This window comes from Podarcis tiliguerta (genome assembly GCF_965153285.1).
Source record: "Podarcis tiliguerta genome assembly, chromosome: 1".
NCBI classification, from domain to species: Eukaryota; Metazoa; Chordata; class Lepidosauria; order Squamata; family Lacertidae; genus Podarcis; species Podarcis tiliguerta.
In genome coordinates, this window is record NC_139534.1 from 107016656 (window position 1) to 107037826 (window position 21171).

Consider the following 21171-nt stretch of genomic DNA (forward strand, 5'->3'; position numbering starts at 1 on the left):
TTGATATCCCGCCTTTCACTCCCTTTTAAGGAGTCTCAAAGCGGCCAACATTCTCCTTTCCCTTCCTCCCCCACAACAAACACTCTGTGAGGTGAGTGGGGCTGAGAGACTTCAAAGAAGTGTGACTGGCCCAAGGTCACCCAGCAGCTGCATGTGGAGGAGCGGAGACGCGAACCCGGTTCCCCAGATTATGAGACTACCGCTCTTAACCACTACACCACACTGGCTCTCAAACAAAAGTTTAGGTTGCGCACATACCTGGGAGTAAGCCCTATTGGACTCGGTGCAGCTTATTTTTGAGTCAACATGCATAGAATCACACTGTTAACATACTAAATATTTGCAGAAAACAAACCACAAACTCATAGTCCCACCCTTACCTAACATTCCACACTGCCAACCTTCTCCCCTGCCTTTTAGACAGGGAAGAGCCCCATTCCATGTAGCAGAGAATGAGATCAGAGAGAGTGGGCTTTGCCAGAACTGTCCCTTACTCAAAACATTTAGCAGAATGTGTGAAGAACCACGCACATGGAATCTACAGGGGACTGGTTAATTCATTATACCATGATGTGCTCACAGTGGAGCTGCACTTGCTCTACTCCACACAGGGGAAGTTTGTGATGGCATGGTGACCCACAAGTTGGATGTGTGGTAGAATAACCACAGCCTCCCCCCTAAGAGCCCATCCACACTTCTGTTAGTTCCATGATTCCTAGTCAGGAATCTGAGAGGGTTTATTTTTTTTTTTTGCATTTTGTCCCACAACTTTCTCCAGGAAACCTGTGGCTGACTGCTGATTTGGAACAAATGTCAGTCAGGTTTTCTGCAGGTTGACGTTTCTTCTGATTCAACAATAAACTCTGGGTGTTCCAGGGGAAAGCAGTGGGACAAAACAACAACAACCACAACAACCTCTCAGACCCCTGAAGAAAAATTATGGGACAAATAGAATTTTGGATGGGCCGTAAATTTCATTCACCAGATATGATTCAGGCAATGGGACAGAAGCGTGCTGTTCTTTCCTGCCAAGCTGCGTCAATAATTTTCATTTTCTTCCCAAATCACTTGATAGTGAAAGGCAGGTCCTTGGAGTCCATCAATCCATCTCCCTCTCTCCCACCTCTACTGCTTTCCCAATCTGGGAAATGGTGTGAAGTTGCCTGATGTAGCACCATTTCCGAAGCCCACCACTCAGTAACCTGACAGCATAATGGACTGATGTCACAATCAGTTGGTTGTTGGGGCTTGCAGAATTTTGCACACAGAGCTAAGCAAGCCTCTCTAAATTAGCTAGTTCTTTACCTGCCCCACATCTGACAACAGGTGGGCTTGGTTTGGCCAAGACAGCTTCTCAGACCAAATGAGAAGGCCTGGTGGGCCTCACCACACCTTACAGCACCAAAGGGGAAATGCCACCCAACCAAATCTATGTGATGGATATCGGGATTGTCCTGGGAACCCTCTGATTTGCAACATGGGAAATAGTTTTAAGATCCGTGAATATACATGGCTGGAACCTCTAATTTTTATACCATATTCAATGTCTCCTTGTGTTACTATTGCAAGGATATTTGATTTCTGTGCTTAGGTAACATCTTGGCAGAAGCTATGCTCCTATTATTGGCAGCTGTGGCTTTTATTTGTAAAATATTAATCAAATATATAGGAAGCTCCTCCTTGGCATAGCAGTCAGGCACCAGGATGCAGTAAAGAGAATATTTATTTTTTTTAAACTCCCTCTTAACACATTAATAGGGAAAGCTTATTAAAGAAGGGATAGGAAGGGAAATTAACAAAGCAGTAGCCAGGAGCAGCAGCAGGAGATGGGATAATAAATTAGAGCACAATTAATGTTCCTGGCACTTTATAGCTCTCCTAAAAACATGCTCAATGACTTAGGGATGTGTGTGTGTGTGTGTAATTTTATGGGTCTATGGCTAAAGTACAATAACAGTAGATGTAAAGCTATTCTAAAGAATGTGAATGGACTGAGATTCATTTAGGCAACACTATGATCCTTAGAACATGCATGCATGCACACATATGCACACACACACACACACACACAAACAGAGGCAATGGATCCAATGGATCTATTTTCAGCTGTGCCAAATGCTCATTCTAAACTATACTGTTTTAACTTTTGGCATTTCTCCCCACTGCTTCCGTGATCTGGGGCTTGTAATAATTCCACCTGCTCTTGTCAAGTTCTGTGAAGAATCTTACTTGAATGATGTTACATAAACACCATGGTGTGTGCTTTCTTGCGGCTTGAGCTAGGCCTTTGCTCCCATATTACATTATAGGATCCAGAGCCCGCAATAGACAGTGTCAACTGATATGTAATAAGATAGAACAGACCGAGTTTCCCCCCTCTACGCTTGACTCCCTAGGGAAATCACTTTTGTAAACACATCCACTAAGGCAATACTGGCAGGCACTGCATATTATCCACTATGCAAGGCTGTAGCTGGCAGTGTAAAATATGTCATGATGTATCACTGTTTAAGAGAGATTGAGCCCTTGGGGATATTTCCTAAGATTAAAGACAGGAAATGGTGAATGAATCGTATTTTTTTCCTCCACTACCCTCGCCTAGCCATGTTACCGCTCTGTTTACCAAAGAACTGCTTTCTGGCACAAAATGCTGCCAGTGCCTTTATTTGCCATTTTGTTAGGAGGGTTGTGGTCCTCTTCCAAGCTTAGGAAACATCTTAAGTTTCCCCAGTTTAGCAACATGGACTTGGATCAGGAGTCATCTGCAACCACACAATAGTTGCAAAGCACATGGTGTATTAAGAACAAAACTGAGTTTCAGGCATCAAGGCACAAACAGGCCATAGGGCAGTAACAAGGAACAGGGTATCAACTTTCTGGAAGCAGCACAACTTCAGCAGCCACTCTGTGCAGACAGCTCTAAGGGATCAGTCCATAGTCCTGTCCTGTCATTATGCCTGAGTAATGGATTGAAAATGTGATTGAAAAACTTAGAAGCTTTTGTGTGATCAGAAAATCTTTGTTGTTAGGATTCCTGATTGTGAATAAGCTTCTAAACGCATTCATCAAGTTACACGCAGACGCTCCCTTAAGACCTTCCCACTTAATAAGAGAACTGGTTGGGAGTAGAGGGTGCCATAATTTGTATTCATGGGGATACTGGGGTGGGGCCAGTGTGTATTGATGTCAGGTGTAAGGTAGGGGTGTGTGTGAAAGCAGCATAAAAGTCAGCAGCAAGGTTTGAAACAATAATATAGCAGCAAGACAGCAGTAGTAATAAATAATAACATGTCACGAGTGGCTGGTGGTTCTAGCTGTCAGGGCTAATTGATGGCCTAGGTCAGGGGTCAGCAAACTTTTTCCGCTGGGGGCCGGTCCACTGTCCCTGAGACCTTGTAGGGAGCTGGACTATATTTTGGGGAAAAAATGAATGGATTCCTATGCCCCACAAATAACCCAGAGATGCATTTTAAATGAAAGGACACATTCTACTCCTGTAAAACCACACTGATTCCTGGACCATCCACGGGCCGGATTGAGAAGGCGATTGGGCCAGATCCAGCCTTAGTTTGCCTACCTATGGCCTAGGTGATGAAGCAGTAGTTCTGCTTGGCAGTTATCTTTTGTTGTGCTTCCTTGTGCTACTCTTCTAATGTTTTGCTTAGAGCTCTCCAGAAATCGATCCTTGAATTTCTCAAAAGTTTTCGTACCCTGCAAAACAGTCTTGAATTTTTTCCCAGCATCAATCTTAGTGCACTCAATAATTTCTTTAGAGTTGTTTTGAGTGTGAGGTTTTGCGCTTACTTTATCATTGCGTGGTGGCCATGGGTGGTATATGTGTGTTTTCCCCCCCACTAAAAAATTCTCCAGCACATTAGTGCCTCCCTAGCTGCCTGTGCTTCCGGATATGAAAAAGCCTCCTGGGAAGTGTTACCTTGTCATGCCTTCCCCTGGGCTTTGACTGAAGTGTGGCACCTGGGAAGGCTGCAGTTTACAAACCAAGGGAGAGATGATTTGTAGAATTTAAGAAAGAACATTCACAAACATCACTGGACTACTTCTAAAGTAAGGTAGGCATTACATACTCCATGCTGCACTCAGGATTATTTCACCAAAATGTTCTTTTCCTAGTGATGATTTCCAAAAGCAACTTCTTCTTTTTTGTTAAAAGATGGTAAAAAAAATTGCAGGAGTTTTTTTTTAATCCCCCCCCCCATAGCTCTAGTTTCCTTAGCCTTTTGGCCAATCTCAGAGGCTACCCGCTAGAAATGCACTTGCATATGGTACTTTCATTTCTTCTGGGTACTTAGAAATGCATTCGGCAATGTTTCAGGCATTTTTCTTTCTCTGTTGGTTACAGGGTGCCCTTTCTATAAAACAAAGCCATCTGCTTTGTGTCACCTACAGTGTGCAATGGTGTGATATCCTCTGAATTGCTAATATCTACCTGGGTTAAGTCATGTCATTTGTCATGTGCCAGAAAGAGTTATTGACAGTGGCTTAAGATGGAGGGAAGGGACAGGTAGAATTTAGATCCAATGTATGCTGTGATCTTGGCAGTAATTGTCTCTACAGAAGACTGGGAGTTGCTACGAGACTCCGAAATTACATCCACCTGTCCGCAAACCTCTTGGCCTCCATTTGAGCTGTTATCAGAGCGTGACATTTCCCCCCCCCCCCCATCAAGCCTGATTTGATGGTTGTTAATACTTGATGATTTGTACAAGAATACACTTAGGGGGCAGCTTCTCTGGAGCTAACATCTGGGCAATTTTTAAAATAAATTTTACAAACTCGGAACATTTAATACCATAACAAGTATTATGGTGTGGACGTGACACTGTTAAAAGTCATATGCTTATAAAACATACAATTAAATAGGCTCTTTACTGTTCACAGATGTAATTTAGGAAATCGTTTCCATTCCATTTTTCATTATTAAATCTCTAAGGGAGCTTTCAGTTGAATTTCTAGAAACAAAACATATTCTGTACCCTAAGGACTGGCAGCTTAAAATGTTTGATGTGCCTTCCCTTCGCTATTGAAAGAGACTATTAAATAAGTTGCAACAGTGGAAGCAGTACCTATGGGAAAAATAAGGGTAGATTCATACAACTGTTCTACCCACAATTCAGTGGATTTTTTTTTATTTTTACCTTATAAGCGCTTTTTTCAGGGGAACCTTACAGGAACTCAGTTCCGGCACCTTTCAGGTGGGCACCATTGGCATTCTAAGAGAACGAGGGAGGTGTTCATGGCGGGTTCCAGCATCTCTTTTTGTAGAAAAGCAGCACTCCTTATAGTAGACTGCTTTGCGCATCACATTAAGCAAAACTATGGCTTAGCATGGACACATGAGCATGCAGGGGGTTGGAGCTGCTTCACTCCTCCATTGTCATTTTGCTGCTGCATTATATGAAACCAAACCATAGTTTGGCTTAGTCTGACATTCAAACCTAGGCCCATGGATTATCCCTCTCCAAACTACAGTGGTGCCCCGCAAGACGAATGCCTCGCAAGACGGAAAATCCGCTAGATGAAAGGGTTTTCCGTTTTTCAATGCGCTTCGCAGGACGAATTTCTCTATGGGCTTGCTTTGCAAGACGAAAATGTCTTGCGATTCTTGCGATTTTTTTCCGCTCCCCACCCCCTTTTTCTAAGGCACTAAACTGCTAATAGCCTTTTAGCAGCTAATCCGCTAATCCCTTAAGCCTTTAATAGCCGCTAATAGCCGCTAATAGCCGCTAATAGCCGCTAATAGCCGCTAATAGCGCTAATCCGCTAATAGGGTTGCTTCGCAAGACGAAAAAACCGCTAGACGAAGAGACTCGCGGAACGGATTCTTTTCGTCTTGCGAGGCGCCACTGTAATTACAAGCCATACACCAAGAACAAACCTTGGTTATATGAGCAAGGAAGCCACAATCTCCTCTCTGGGAGCCTGTAAACTCATGTGTTCATGCTAAACTATTGTTTGGCTTAGTGTGATGTGCAAACCAGGCCTCAGTCTGGTTATGTGGGTGGCAATACAGATTTGGGTCCTGACCATTCAAGACCTGAATGAGAGAATGATTGATTTTGAAAAGCTGCAACCTGAATACATTCTGAAGATTAGGGAATTGGTGGAACATGAGACTCTTAATCTTAGGACCTGAGGTTAAGGCCCATGTTGGGCAAAAAGATTCCTGCATTGCAGGTGGTTGGACCACTAGAGGACCCTTGTGGTCCTTTCCAACTCTACCGTTCTATGATTCTGTATCTACCACCACAACAGAAAGTGAAATCTTGGCCACTTAGGCTGTGGGAATCCACTATCAACTCAGCTTCTGTTGCTTACCAATGGTGTCTTAGAGATATGGCATTTGTCACAGTCCAATGTTCCCTCCTTACAACTGATTCCATAATATTTTCTATATGTCTGTAAATACCACTGCCATCCAGGGAGCATAGTTATGTTCATAGGAACAAATGAAGATGTTTTATACACAGTCAGGCCATCTAGCCCAGTGTTGTCTACAATGACTGACAGCTCCTCTCTAGGATTTCAGGCAGGGTTCTCTCCCAGCCATACCTGGAAATGCTGGGGATTGAACCTGGTGCCTTCTGCATGTAACCAGAAGTTTCTGGACGACAGCTCCCATCACCCCAGACCATTGATGATGCTTGTTGGGTCTGATGGGAGTCCAGCAACACTTCTGAGGTATAGTATTTCAGTCTCACTGTAATGCGATAGCATGGTAAGTACCAGCAGTTATATTAAATGGGAATGATTCCTCCAAGGAAGGACAGCAAGACAGCACACAGGTAAGGAAAATAAGAGCAAGGCTAAGGAAAGCCATTTGAGGCCCCCTCTGTGCTCTTCCTTTGGCTGCAAGAACTCTGGTGGTAAGGAATCTCTAGAACCTGCGTATGAGCAAAACCCTGTATGCGTGTGCATGTGTGTGTATTTATGTTAGTTTGGCTGGTGACAACGTATTGCGAGTTATTTGTTTCTTCTTTTCATTTCAATGCTCCTCGAGGAACTGCCTATTCGATGTTTATATTCAGTCCCATAGACTACTTCATTAACATTTATGGTAGAGTAGGCAGGCACAATAGACAGTGATATTTGCTCATGAATACATGGATGTGCATGTAGACACTCATGCACAGAGTTAGGAGACCCACATCAGGATGCTTTCTTTGCCCCCAAACATTTAAACCAAAGAGGCCAATGAATCTTAAAACTTGTTGGTAAGATGACTGATTTCAACCTTGCCATTTTTTTTAAAGCTCTTTCCATTTCAATTGTTTGGCACACAAATGGATAGAATGGCACATCCAAATGTGTGACTGGGAGTTTTCTGTCTGGCGCACAAACATGTCCCCCTAAGATCATTATCTTTGGGGGTAATTTATACTTCCTTTCAGTCCTATTTTCTTTTTTACCTGTCCTTTGGAACACTGCCTCTATGATATATGTTCTTCTTCTTCTTCTTGCTTCCAGGGTAGCTCTTTGTTAGCCAAACCCACACACCAAGTTTTCAGATGTGCAACAAATCCCATTTCTCCAAGAAGGAAAGTGGCAGGAAAATGCGCTGGAAAGTGTAGGATAACACTTACTTTAATGCAATGTCATTGATAATCACTGCAAACAAATCAGAGTGAATACTCATTAAAATGCCAACCTTCTCTAACCTCCCTGCAAAATACATCAGGATGAATGCTGAATACTCAGGCCATGTGGAAGCATCCAGAGACATGCTTTGGTGGGATTACATTCAATAGTTACCTTTGCTAAGAACAAGCAACAGGTCTGCTGTCTTTCCCTCATCTGGCTGGGCAGAATCCAGGGCAGGAATCTTGGAGGCCACCCCAAAGGACATATAATGTTCCCAAAGCTGAAAGCTCCCCTGACAACAGGAGCAGTTCGAACCCTCACTCCAACACCTTCGTCGTTAATCTATGGCTAAAGCACAATTCTCATTATTCTGCTTTCTGCTATATGCTAATCTTCCTGCCTCTTATTTGTACTCACTCATAAAAATTAAGTAATGAGCAACCAAAAAAAAAAAAAAAAAAAGGGGGGGGGGAGAGCCTAACGACCAGCTGCCATCTCATCAAAAACATTTAAAAATAGAAAGTGTCTCCAGGAGTTCAGCTTCCTTCTAGGGCAATGCGCACCATTCCCCCCCCCCTCATTATTTAATGCCAACTATCTATGAGTGGGGGAAAGGCTCACTTTTATTTCATTATGACAGTCCACCTGGGCTGGCTACTCCAGCCTCTTCTTCTTCTGCTTCTTCTATTAGACTTTGTTTCCGTGGAAACGGTTGTGATGTAATGCTGAGAAAGGTGATGTTGAGCAGGAACTTACAGCAGGTGATCACAGATGAAAAACAGCTCTCTCCCCCCCCCCCCCGCTGCAGATGTCTTCCAGAGAGCAAAAACAATAGCCACTAAAACAAAAGAGAACAACAAAGCCTGGTGATAAAGAAGAAAGAAGTGACAGATAAATCTAAAATGATTTAAAATCAGCTCTTTGCAAATAATATTCCACAAACAGCCAGAAAGCCTTTGAAGGCAGAATAATCCTTTCTCTCTTCTCCCTCACCCCAGGGCTATTAGTTTTGAATTTCTGTTGTTTGTGAATGCATTTATGCTCTAGAAAGTAACGGTAGCTGGCATATTTATTTATTTTCCCCAGTATCTTTTGAGAGCAAAACCCCTGATCCTAAAGCATGGGATTGCTGCCACACTGAAAGAAAGAACCTGGGGTCATGTGGACATGTGCAAAGGTGCAACTAGGTGCCAATGTGCTGTTTATATATTTATCTGCTGAATGGCAGCCTGCCGTTGCTTATCAAAGTCAAATAAGTCACACAGTTTTGTTTCTAATCAGAAAAGCAGAGCTGGCTGAACACGGAAGGATGGTTGTAAAATCTCCATATCATTCTCCTTTTTCGCTAGCTGCCACCAATGTAAAAATTTGGCCCCAGCTGCAGAGCCAGATTGTGGGGTGGCCTGGATGCTGCCATGACTGGGGAAAGGGTAGTTGATTGCCCTGCCTGGGATCTTAGTGGGCTTCCTCCTCTCATGGGGCCCGGCAGGATCTTTAAAAGGGCCATTCAGATCCACCATCACTAGTTCTCACCAGCCTGAAAGTGACGTTTCCAACATGTCCCTGTGGTGGTTAGCATGGCTGCATAGACCTCAAGAGTGGAGACCACATATAGGCACCTGGGCAGCAAATTAATAGGCTTTGTGGCAACGTAGGGTGGTCTCAGGATTGTTGTTGTTGTTTAGTCGTTTAGTCGTGTCCGACTCTTTGTGACCCCATGGACCAGAGCATGCCAGGCACTCCTGTCTTCCACTGCCTCCCGCAGTTTGGTCAGGCTCGTGTTCATATCTTCGAGAACACTGTCCAACCACCTCGTACTCTGTCGTCCCCTTCTCCTTGTGCCCTCCATCTTTCCCAACATCAGGGTCTTTTCCAGGGAGTCTTCTCTTCTCATGAGGTGGCCAAAGTACTGGAGCCTCGACTTCACGATCTGTCCTTCCAGTGAGCACTCAGGGCTGATTTCCTTAAGAATGGATACGTTTGATCTCCTTGCAGTCCATGGGACTCTCAAGAGTCTCCTCCAGCACCATAATTCAAAAGCATCAATTCTTCAGCAATCAGCCTTCTTGATGGTCCAGCTCTCACTTCCATACATCACTACTGGGAAAACCACGGCTAATCTCAGGATTAGCTACCCATCAATAACGGCAAAACCGCTTGAACTTCTGTTTTCAGGGGGTTCACCTCTCAGAGGCACGCAATGGCATGTGGCTAGAAGATCTGTGCTCCAGAGTGCTAGACTGCTTGCAGTAATAGGAATGGCCAGTAGCGAGCTTTTGACAGCTCACCCGCTCTTGTGGCAGAAATGTCATTGGGTAGGATCTAAACATAAGGGGAACCCTCAAGTAAACCAGTTCTCAGCCCAAGCTGAGGTGAGCCGGGCCTGATGCCACTCACTCGTGTCAGGTTATCAGCGGGATTCCAGGAGCATAATATAGACCATGGTCCTTATATGCTGGTCAGCTCCCATGGGATTCTCCAGCAGGAGTGCTGGGATGATGTAATGGGCTTCAGATTGAATATTGTAGGGGACTAGTGGATCTTGGCCCAATGCCATGCCAACCCTGCTTTCCACACTATAGTCAATAAACGTTTTGGCCTGTTTTTCACCCACAGCTGTGCCCTGGGTGTTATTTATCCCCTACATGGCATGTAGGGAAGCATCCCCAATGCACTTGCCAGGTTGTTGCAATTATGTAAGGAGTCCTGTATGCTGAAACCAATTACAAATCTTGTATGTCCTTTATAATAGAGACAACTAAACTCTGCTTGCATTCATCCCAATTGATTCCACTGACTTCAAATATTTTGCTTTGTTTGTTTTCTTGCTTGTGTGGCTTGAATTCTCACACCTTTAGTCCCAAGGGGTCTTCTTTCAAAACACATTTGCTAAATATCTACTTTTTCAAATGAAAAATGAAGGAGAAAATTAGAATTTCTTTGCCCTTAAAATGCCCAAGCCAGATCTGCTGCCTTTTTCACTGATGGCAGGATGGATTTTTATTCATGGCAGGATACTATTTACCATCCTAACTTGCCCAATTAACCACTGAAGTAGATCCAGGACTAATGCATTTACTACATGAACGACACAATTAATTCCAAATATATTTCTATAAATGGGAGTCTTCCACTTTGAGCATTCAAATCTAGGCACCGTGCCAAGAAACCATCTATCTAGAGCCACTTCTTGGTGTTTGTGTGCCAGTAAAGCTATGCTCAGTCTGCTATCCTTGATCACTTCTTGGACAGAGATGACATCTCACTTGAAGCCACCTTTAAAACACAATTTACTGCAAAGTCCTGATTCAGCTTTCCATTAGAACCAGCACCTTCAGCTAGCTTACTTGTAGCATAGGCTTTTTAACTTCTATTGATGCTGCTTGAGCATTATGTGCCTCGTTTATATCTGTGGTCTGGGGTGTTTGATGCACCCCTTGAACCGCAAGTGATTCCCTGATCTCCGTTCTACAAGGACTTCCATTTGCAAGCAACAAGCATTTATTGAGAGTGGAGAGCCAGAAAGAATTGCAAGCCTGGCTTTCCTTCAGGAGCATTGTCTACCCGAGGATCTATGCTTGGTACTTCATTACACAGAAAGGAAAGCACCTAAAAAGTCCCAATTAACAAAGGAAAAGGAGGAGTTTGGACTGATTATTATGGAGATGGTAATATCTGTAGCCGGGCTGTTCAGTGTAAGGGTCATGTTGGGATTGCTGTGGGCTCATTTATGCTTGACCTCGTCTGGAGATGTGTTTGCAGAACTCAGCCTGGTGTGTATGATCACTGGGAAAAATAGAAGAGTTGTTTACTTTCCATGGGGAATAGCTTCCTTCTCCCCTCCCCTCAAAGCAGAAACATTGTCAAATCAGTTTCCTACTGACTTATCCACTGGTTTTATGATCCTTTAGCACTGCAGTGAAGTTTGCTGATGTAAAGTAAGAGGGAACATTTAGTCTTCCTCTGAAACTATGTGGGGCTGAGATAGGTAAGGAATATCTTAGAGAGAAGGGAATAACAATCCCCAATCAGCTTTAAGTGGGCAAGGCATGCAAATGTAATTTGTACCACCTTTTAACAAATTAGCTTTTGCACCATCATCACACCAAGATGATTTCAGTGAATTTTCCAACTAGGCAGGCTTTTACTGTGCAACAGATGTGGCCTTAAATTTTGCTTCTACTTGCCACTGTCCCCAGGTAAAGGACCTGAGACGCTTTATGCTGGGCAGAAACTCAATGACAATGAATGGCACACAGTCCGTGTGGTACGTCGGGGAAAGAGTCTCAAGCTGACAGTGGATGATGATGTTGCCGAAGGTGAGTGGGCGATTCATCATGGGTTTCTCGTTTTGATTCAGAAGACTTAAGTTACATAACAGTTCTGTCACTTCGCACCTTTGGCCATGCCTTACCTTTAATGCTACCCGTTTCCCCAATAATTAGGACAAAGCTTGGACCCAGTAATCCTGTTCCCAGCTGGATGCCATTGTCCCTAACACTATGCTCACAGTGTAATGTGAAGCATAGGAACCCCAAATTATACAAGTAGCTTCCATGAAAAGAGGCGCATGGAACATCTGAATCACATACACTTTATTAGCTTGGTGACGGAGATGCTCACTTCTCCACCATAGTGAACAAGGTAATCAGCTTCGGTAAACATCTGAACCAAGGGCAAAGGCTCAGACTAATCCCATTTAACAACAGTGGTGGGAACAGGAAAGGATACCATGCTTCTGTGCTTATTTTGTCATACTTCCTTGATAGAGATGATGATGATGATGATGATAATAATGATTTATTATTTGTACCCCGCCCATCAGAGGGGTTACAATGCAGCCAGTGGTGGTTTCCTACTACTGCACCTCTTAATTCATTTGTCGTTCCGACATCCCAGACACGCCCTATTATCTTTTGTAACTGTTCTGAACTCAGGAAGGTGGCTCAGAATTCCGTAACTATTGGATTGTGCTCCATAGGATGTTTTCCTGACATCTAGAAAAGATTTGAAACATAAAGCGGTTAAAATCCAAGTTTGTAAGTGTGCATTTTATTAGCCTAGTGGCAGGCTTAAAATTTGTGAAGAAGAGAGTTTAAATGGAATGAAATGGAGCAGGAGAGAGAAATATGGAATGTAAATAGCCATCGTATCATTTCAAAGTATTGAATTTTTGCAGGAAAATCTGGTAGAAACGTAAATTACTGGCTTTACATAAGACGATCCTGTGCACATGTTTAGGACTGCAGTCTTCTACCTCTATGTTGGAAAAGTATCAGTGCTAAGTAGGGTGCAGTGCTGAGGCACAGCCGCTTGATGGCACACACTGCCTTGCACAGCCATGCTTGCTGGGGGGGAAATGTGTGCATGGAATTTAGAGTCCATAATTGTTAGCTTTATGAACACAAATGTGAAATCCTAAACCACTTTAAATTAATCTTGCATATTGAAATATGTAAGTTATTATTCATGCAAGTAAGGATATAAATAAACATCTACATGACATAGCCATGGAGGGCATCTGCATATTGATAAATAAACAGATATGCATGTGTAACAAAGCAGTGTCAAAATGGTTTCCTAAAATTTGCTCTGGGTGAATGGTAAGTAAGGAATCCAAAGAAAGAAAAAGAAAGAAAGAAAGAAAGAAAGAAAGAAAGAAAGAAAGAAAGAAAGTTCCCCCTTGCAGAACAGTGTGGATAATATTTTGCTAGAGGAGGGGGGGGGGAAAGAAATATTATTGGGGGGGGGGATTATCCTGTGAAATTTTGGCTCTGCTCTAGCATCTAACAATGAAGCCATATAGTTTTGTGAGTGTGTTGTGTGAATACTGTTGAAGTAATTTAATTAGAGCTTTTCTAGAAGCAAATAATTAAAGACCAGCATAGAGACATGCTATGCCCAAACTGAGAGGTAATTTGCCATCTGAAGTTAATGAGGCTGCTTTATCCATTTGCTTTCTTCTGCCTTACCCCCTGCCACATCACTGAGCAGGACCAAATGATAACCAAAATAACATCAGACAGTAGGGTAAAGCTATTTCCGCTTGCGAAAAGCAGCAGGATGACTCTCGAGCACATTATCATTCTTATGACTTCGTCATCACATTTCTTTCCTCCCTCCCTCTCTTCATCCCCTTGCCCTTGATAATTTAATTGACAATCCTCAGACTGGGAAGCAGGGCAATTTATTTCTAAAGTGTTTTTGAATTGTTTGCATCTGTAAGATCTGATTCTATACAGCAGAGGCATGTCCAACTTTCAAGACACTGCGATCTACACCCACTATAAAAAATACTGGCAATGATCTACCCATGAGATTGACCAAAGTTGTAAAGTTGTTGAGCTTTTTTTAGGGAGCCAAATTTGTTTTTGGGGTGGTGGTGGCCAGGGTCCCCCAATTGATCACAATCTACCACGGACACCCCACTATTGATCAGTAGATAGTGATTGACCTGTTGGACACCCCTGCTATACAGCAGTAAGTTACTTTAAGTTAGGCTGAGTTTTGTAGGGAGTTGGCAGTCCCGGGGAACTCTTGACCCCTGTCCTTCACTCCAGCGTGGAGCATGGCACATTCCAAAATGTTGGACGGGTCTTTGGAGAAGTCTGTAGCATGGAAGACCATTCATTCATATCCCACCCTTCCAGTGGATGCACATCCTATTTTGCCTCCTGAAACCAAAACAGGATGTGCCACCCTGCTGCCTCTGCCTCCCAATTTCAAGTGAGATCACACTGAAATTGTGCAAGACTTCACACGACTTTGGGCAGTGGTGGAGGTGGCAGGGCAGGCACGGTATCTGCCAGGGTGCTGCCTTAGGGGCTTCTGCTGCCTGAGGCAATTCCCTCACCCCACCTAATGGATGTGCTGGCCCTGCACCCTTCCTCCAAGGAGAAAAATGGGCTAAATTTTATACTCTCAACAAACCTGTAAGGCGGTTTGAGAAGTAAGCCCTTTTCAGGCATTCAGGTTGGACCCATGAAGGGACCAGCAGGAATGTATGTGGCAAGTCCTGCTCCCTTTATGATGATGCACTCCCTGGCCCAAGATGTGATTGGCCTGTGCTTGAAGGGGGCTGTCTCAGTTGCACCTCATGTCATTCTGGGTTCCTGTCCCTGCAAAAAGCAATTCCCTCAGATTAATGCCAGTTATGCCATACATCAGTGGGGATGAAGCTTGCTTCACACTGTCCTGCTTACCCCATCATTCATTCAGATTAAACACATGAACAGCATTGTAGTGGCTGGCCCAAGGAGCTGTGTGGAGATATGAGTCTGGCCCTACTTCCCCAAAATCCACCAGCCAGCTGCTAATCCATGCCTTATCTTCCCTTTGCTTACTGACTCCCCAAAGTCTGGTATTCCATATCTCTTTTTTTTTAAAGAATAATTTTTTATTAACCGACCAATCACATCAAATCAAACCAAATTACATAAATTCCAAATTACACAGCCAAATTTTAAATTTTTGTTGGGGGTACCCATATTTCAAGTTCTGAAGGGGATCCAATCAACTTCTTGCTTCTTACTGCTGTTTTAATGTCCACAAATCTAACCTTATGATGTTCACAGTACTATCCAGTCCTTTCTTCTTGTTTTTCCACATCTCTTGTTGTCATTTTCATATATTTTCCCTTTCTCTTTGTGACCTCTGATAGTCTCCACAAGCTGGTTAGACAGTTTGTAATCCTGCGTGGATATTATTATTTTTTATCCAGTAGCCATATCCAGACGTTTTCCATGTAACATCACTTCCATACATCAAAACAGTCTTAGCGTCATTAATCTTCATCAATCTGCCTCCTTTCTCAAAACCTCTGAGGAGATTCACCAGGAATGCAGTCTGAAAACAAGTCCGTTCCTTCTCTCGGCTATAAATCCTTTGGCAAGATGGCAACTCCGAATTAATTGCTGTGCCATTCCAAAAGCTCTTATTGCTTCTCGATCTCCATAAAGCATACTTTTGGTTAAAGTTTATCTCCACACAGACCTTAATCATCCTGCTTGGGTCAGTTCAACCGATGATTCTAATGAGGAGGGGTTCTTGTAAATCACATAGAAGGAAAGTAAAAAAGGTTTTCCCCCCCATTCAGTCCCGTTGTCAACATACCCAGCCTTTGGTGTATCTTCATCGTAAAATATTCCTGTTTTTCCAACCCGTCGTCTTCTTTCGCAGAGGTCACTTAAATTAGCAGACTTCACTCCCCTTCTTCACCTGAAATATGTGCATTTGCTTCTTTTGTAATTAATTATTCCAAATTGCTGCAACTAGTGCGCGATCAGAGACAGCGTCCAGGAGAGCCGAGGTCCACACAGGGGCATTCTGCCTAGGGCCCTCACCCCCTTCTTTCGAATTAGGGGGTGATTTATGGGCACAGCAGGCAAAGGCAGTGTTCCCCATTTCCTTGGGGCAACAAGGGAGGCTGCCTACTCCCATAACAGTCTCTTAATTACCCCGTGTGGGTCGGAGAGATGGTATTGTCGGCAATCTTCCAATGTGCCCCCTAGTGGCCCCCCGGTATTCCATATCTCTTAGTAGCTCAATGTTTGCACAGCAAGCAACAGTTTGGCAGCTGAAAAATGTCCTTTACAGTCCTGAGTTCAGTCTCTCAGTTGTAGTTGGGAGACATGTTTTAAAGAGACAGAAACACCCAACCACTCATTCAAGTAATGCGCTGGTCAAGCTAACTGAACCAGACCATTATGAGCCCAGTCTGTAAAGCAGGTACACTTAGCAGAGCAAAAGCTTTCAGCCTTGAGTCCTTGATCAGATGGTACAGTAAGCCAAACCTTGGTTCAACAATACAGTGGTACCTCGGGTTACATACGCTTCAGGTTACATACGCTTCAGGTTACAGACTCTGCTAACCCAGAAATAGTACCTCAGGTTAAGAACTTTGCTTCAGGATGAGAACAGAAATCGGCGGAGGCGTGGTGGCAGCAGGAGGCCCATTAGCTAAAGTGGTGCTTCAGGTTAAGAACAGTTTGAGGTTAAGAACGGACCTCCGGAATGAATTAAGTACTTAACCCGAGGTACCACTGTAATAAGAACCAGGAAGGAACTAAGTGATGCTAGACTTTCCTGCAGAACACAGGTATTAGCCTTTCCATACAATGCCATGGGCTTATATTATTACTATATATTATTGGGAGTTAAGGTATGCTGTTTTTAAAAGCATGATAACATCACACAGCATACAGTGTAGCACTTCAGCTCAAGTAATAAATAGTGGATTGTGATGGCAAAACATACACAGGTTTTTCTGATGCAAATTTCAAGAATTGGCTGAGCTGTCATTAAGAACATGTCATTTCTAAAGGATTAAAGAAGGAGTATTGTTGGATATTTGTGGAGGTTAGTGTAAATGCAGGAGCACATTATAGATTGGAGCATTCACAGCACGACACATTTTAATTTGTAAACTTGATTTTTTATGCTTATTAAAAATAGTGGCTTTCTGGTTCTGGTAGTTACAGCAGGTGATAGATATATGGAGTGCTGATGAGATTCCATTGCACTTTTAAGCTTGCCCAGGCTTTCATTGAGGTTATCTCTATAACAAGCCCTGGGAGACTTATTTCCAACCCAGTTTGGGCTGTGTGGAATAGGCAACCCAGTACTCAGGGCTTTCATCCAGTTTGCAAAACTTTTTCCCCACCAAGAGTAAAGGGAAAGGAGATCATTGGCAGCAGTAACATGCACACTACATTATAACTTATTTCCTCCCCTTTAAAAGTATTTACATAGCATCTAATAATTTCTTTACAATCTCTTAAGTGGTGTACAGTACAAAACAAATAATATAATTAAAGCAAAAATACCTCATAGAACTAATAAAGCATTAATGTAAGAGCACATGGAAGCATAAAACCCCCATTAAATACGAATTCAGGGAGTTGAAACACATAAAGCCAGGTCTGATCTTATGTCTTAGGGAAAGCCTGGAGAAAAAATAGGTATCTTTACAAGATGCCTGAAGCAACTGATGGTGGCTGCTTCATGTATGGAAAAGGGAAGGACATTCCATAGTACAGAGGCAAGAACAGAAAATGGTCATTAGTACTGTATTAGAAACCTTAACCAAGAGTAATACCTTGGAGGCAGGCCTCATATTACCAGTCCTATTAGCTGCAGAGCTTTTTTTTTCAGCTTTATTTACTGTTTTCTGATCCTCAGGTACTATGGTTGGTGACCACACCCGCTTGGAATTCCACAATATTGAGACTGGGATAATGACAGAGAAGCGTTATATCTCTGTCATTCCCTCCAGCTTCATTGGCCACCTCCAGAGCCTCATGTTCAATGGCCTTCTCTACATTGACTTGTGCAAGAATGGTGACATTGATTACTGTGAACTGAAAGCCCGCTTTGGGCTGCGCAACATCATTGCGGACCCTGTCACCTTCAAGACCAAGAGCAGCTACTTGAGCTTGGCAACTTTGCAGGCCTACACCTCCATGCACCTGTTCTTCCAGTTCAAGACAACCTCTGCTGATGGCTTCATCCTTTTCAACAGTGGTGATGGAAATGATTTCATTGCAGTTGAGCTGGTCAAGGGGTAAGTAAGATATTATGTTGTCTCTGGGAGTAGGTTGGTCAATCCATGTAGCCAATTGTGCCGTCACAAGTCTGACTATAAATTCATATTCTTCTTTCTCCTGGGAAGGTAAGTTGGATAAAATATGACCTGTCCTGACGAAGCTTCTTATTCTGCTCTTTGACCATGGACAACTCATTAAGACCATCTGGAATTTTGGTTAGAAAATTAGAGCAGACTGTTGCAGATGTTTTGAATCTTTTTTGTGTCTTAGCCATTAATTCATTTTCATTCTGGGCTTTCTTCTGAGTAGGCACTTGTGTCATTTGCAGGTATATACACTACGTGTTTGACCTTGGGAATGGACCTAATGTCATCAAAGGCAATAGTGACCGGCCTTTGAATGACAACCAGTGGCACAATGTAGTCATCTCCCGAGACAACAGCAACACCCACAGCCTAAAAGTGGACACCAGGGTTGTTACTCAGGTCATCAGTGGTGCCAAAAACCTTGACCTTAAGGGTAAGTAACTGGATCTTACCAGATCAGGTAAAATATATTCTTTGTATTTATGATGCACCATTTTGCACCAGGTTTAATCCTTGGCAATTCCAGTCAAAAACAAATTAGGTGGTAGGTCTTGGAGAGACCTCCCACATTTAAAAGCCAGGTGCTATTTGGAATGGACATAACTTTGCATATGCATTTCTTAGCACTGTATTTTGATAAGTTTTTTTTTTGAGATGAGAACCGCATCCGAACCTTGCCTTGCACACTGTGAAACTTGGAGGGCAGCTAAATTCTTATCTGCATATTGGTCCAAGAGGTGCAGACTAGGTTAGTTCCTACTGGAATTCCCAAAGACGAAATTCCTCAAGAAGACACACACACACACAATTTCATACCACACAGTGCTCTACACATACAGTACTAGTAGGGATGCAATTTTCTGAAAAGAATCATTTTGAGTTTATCCACATGGATTTCTTCTTGTTCTAATTTTCATCTCATTTCTTGATCTAAATGAGAAGCAAGGTTTTTTGTGTTCCACTAAAGATACAAACAGTTACCATATATTGTACACATTATATGTATATTACATGTGCATTATACGCATATACACTCCAGGTTACCCAAAGTAACCAGCACATAATTCTTCTTTATTGTAACTTGAATTCATTGATGCAAGAGGCAGTTTAGTATGGACAAAACAGAAACAGGTTGGAACTACCATATTCTGTGTATAAATCCATTTATAATGGATTCTTCCATTCCTAAATGTTAATGGGTGAAACAGAATGGTGGGAAAAACCCCTTTACTCTGGCACTAGTTGTAAGGCAGATTTTATATGGGAGAGCAGTGAATTGTGTGATCTCCCATCTGCAGCCTGAAATGCTCTAATTCAAGAAAAGTTTTTACATGTGATGAGTTTTCAAAATCCAAGCTTCAGTCTTTTAAAATGAACAAATATAAGAACCTTAGAACTTTTCCACTGGGCTAGACTTTCATGAGTCTCTCTGTCATGAGTTTCCCCCCCTCACCAATGTGTGTCCTATCCTCCAGTGGGTCTTTCAGGCCATATAGATATGGCTAAAACTGTTACAGTTGTATTTCGTGTACATAAATTTGGGTATATGTTGAAAGTTGTCTTGATTCATATTTTGCATTTTCCTTCCTAAACTTATACGTTGAGTAAAATAGCTCCCTATTTCTATAACAGACAGTCATTTGTACTACAACTACTACTACTACTACTACTAATTTATTTATTTATACCCCGCCCATCTGGCTGGGTTTCCCCAGCCACTCTGGGCGGCTCCCAACCAAATATTAAAACACAATACAGCATTAAACAGTAAAAATGTCCCTAAACAGGGCTGCCTTCCGATGTCTTTTAAAAGTAAGATAGTTGCTTATTGCCTTGACATCTGATGGGAGGGCGTTCCACAGGCCAAGCTCCACTACCGAGAAGAAAATCAAATCAGCCAGGCTGTTCTTCTGTGGGCAGCTCTTCCCTCTATCTTTTCACTGGTGCGTGTTTTGCTGTTCGGTTAGGAATCTTAAGAAGAAACACTTTCCAGGGCCAAAGGTGCTGAAGTTGACATGCCCAAAGTTCTCGTTTCAATGCCACGAAAGGCGCTTGGGGAGCCTGCACAAGGCTGCCTCTCCTGGTCTCACACACAAAGCTGCTTTGGCAGGGAAACCACAAATCTCAACAAGTGGATCCAAGAGGGCTTGTTAATGGAAGAGCTGATACATCCTTGGGAGCAATTTGGTGCAACACAGTGGTGTATTGGTCAAAAAGTCACAGTTCCACAAAGCAACAGGCACTGCCGTGTGACAAGAACATTCAATAATGGGACACTGTTATAGCATTATAATCGGGAAAACAAACCCAATATTCCCCATGTCTGAATGCATCCTAAGTGCTGGGCACCCTGTGGGTTATATCCTGTGCTGCTGTTCCACTTGCAAAACAGGCATCCCCTTCCCCTTCCTCTCCCCCACAGTCACCCATTCATGTGGGGAGAGGAGTGTGAGAGGAAGTCCCCTTGAGTGAGCAGAACACATTGGATGCAACCTCATAACTCCACTGTTTGCCTTAACCTTTTCCTTTGCCTTTTACTTGGTTCCCTCCAGGTGATCTTTACATTGCTGGCCTGGTTCAAGGAATGTACAGCAACCTCCCCAAGTTGGTAGCATCCCGTGATGGGTTTCAAGGCTGCCTGGCATCGGTGGACTTGAACGGGCGCCTGCCAGATCTTATTAACGATGCTCTTCACCGCAGCGGGCAGATTGAGCGTGGATGTGAAGGTACAGCCTACCTAAAATGCCATTCCTTCTCACACAGCCCTCCCTACCTCCATGCTGCTCTTTGCATCGCCACCACATATTTCCTTCATAGATGCTCGTTGTGACATTCCTCCTCCATCGCCATCCACATTCAGCCTCCATGATTGTAACCAGCTTGGGTGTGCAAAAGAAATGGGAGGTGACTGTGAAACACTCCATGTTGTAATGTAGCTTTCC

The 21171-nt window shown here is 43.1% G+C and overlaps 1 protein-coding gene across 28 annotated transcripts in view; it reads left to right on the forward strand.

Moving 5' to 3' along the window:
- NRXN3 (neurexin 3) overlaps positions 1–21171 on the forward strand; it is a 1187696-nt gene that overhangs the window by 515160 nt on the left and 651365 nt on the right. For all 28 annotated transcript variants that reach the window (XR_014512831.1, XR_014512832.1, XR_014512833.1 and 25 more), the window contains 4 exons: positions 11799–11918; positions 17779–18160; positions 18472–18662; positions 20782–20955. Coding sequence is in view for 25 of the 28 variants with exons in the window: in XM_083447320.1 (XP_083303446.1) it covers positions 11799–11918; positions 17779–18160; positions 18472–18662; positions 20782–20955 (867 nt within the window). In the remaining 3 variants the exon portion in view is untranslated. The remainder of the gene's footprint in view (positions 1–11798; positions 11919–17778; positions 18161–18471; positions 18663–20781; positions 20956–21171) is intronic.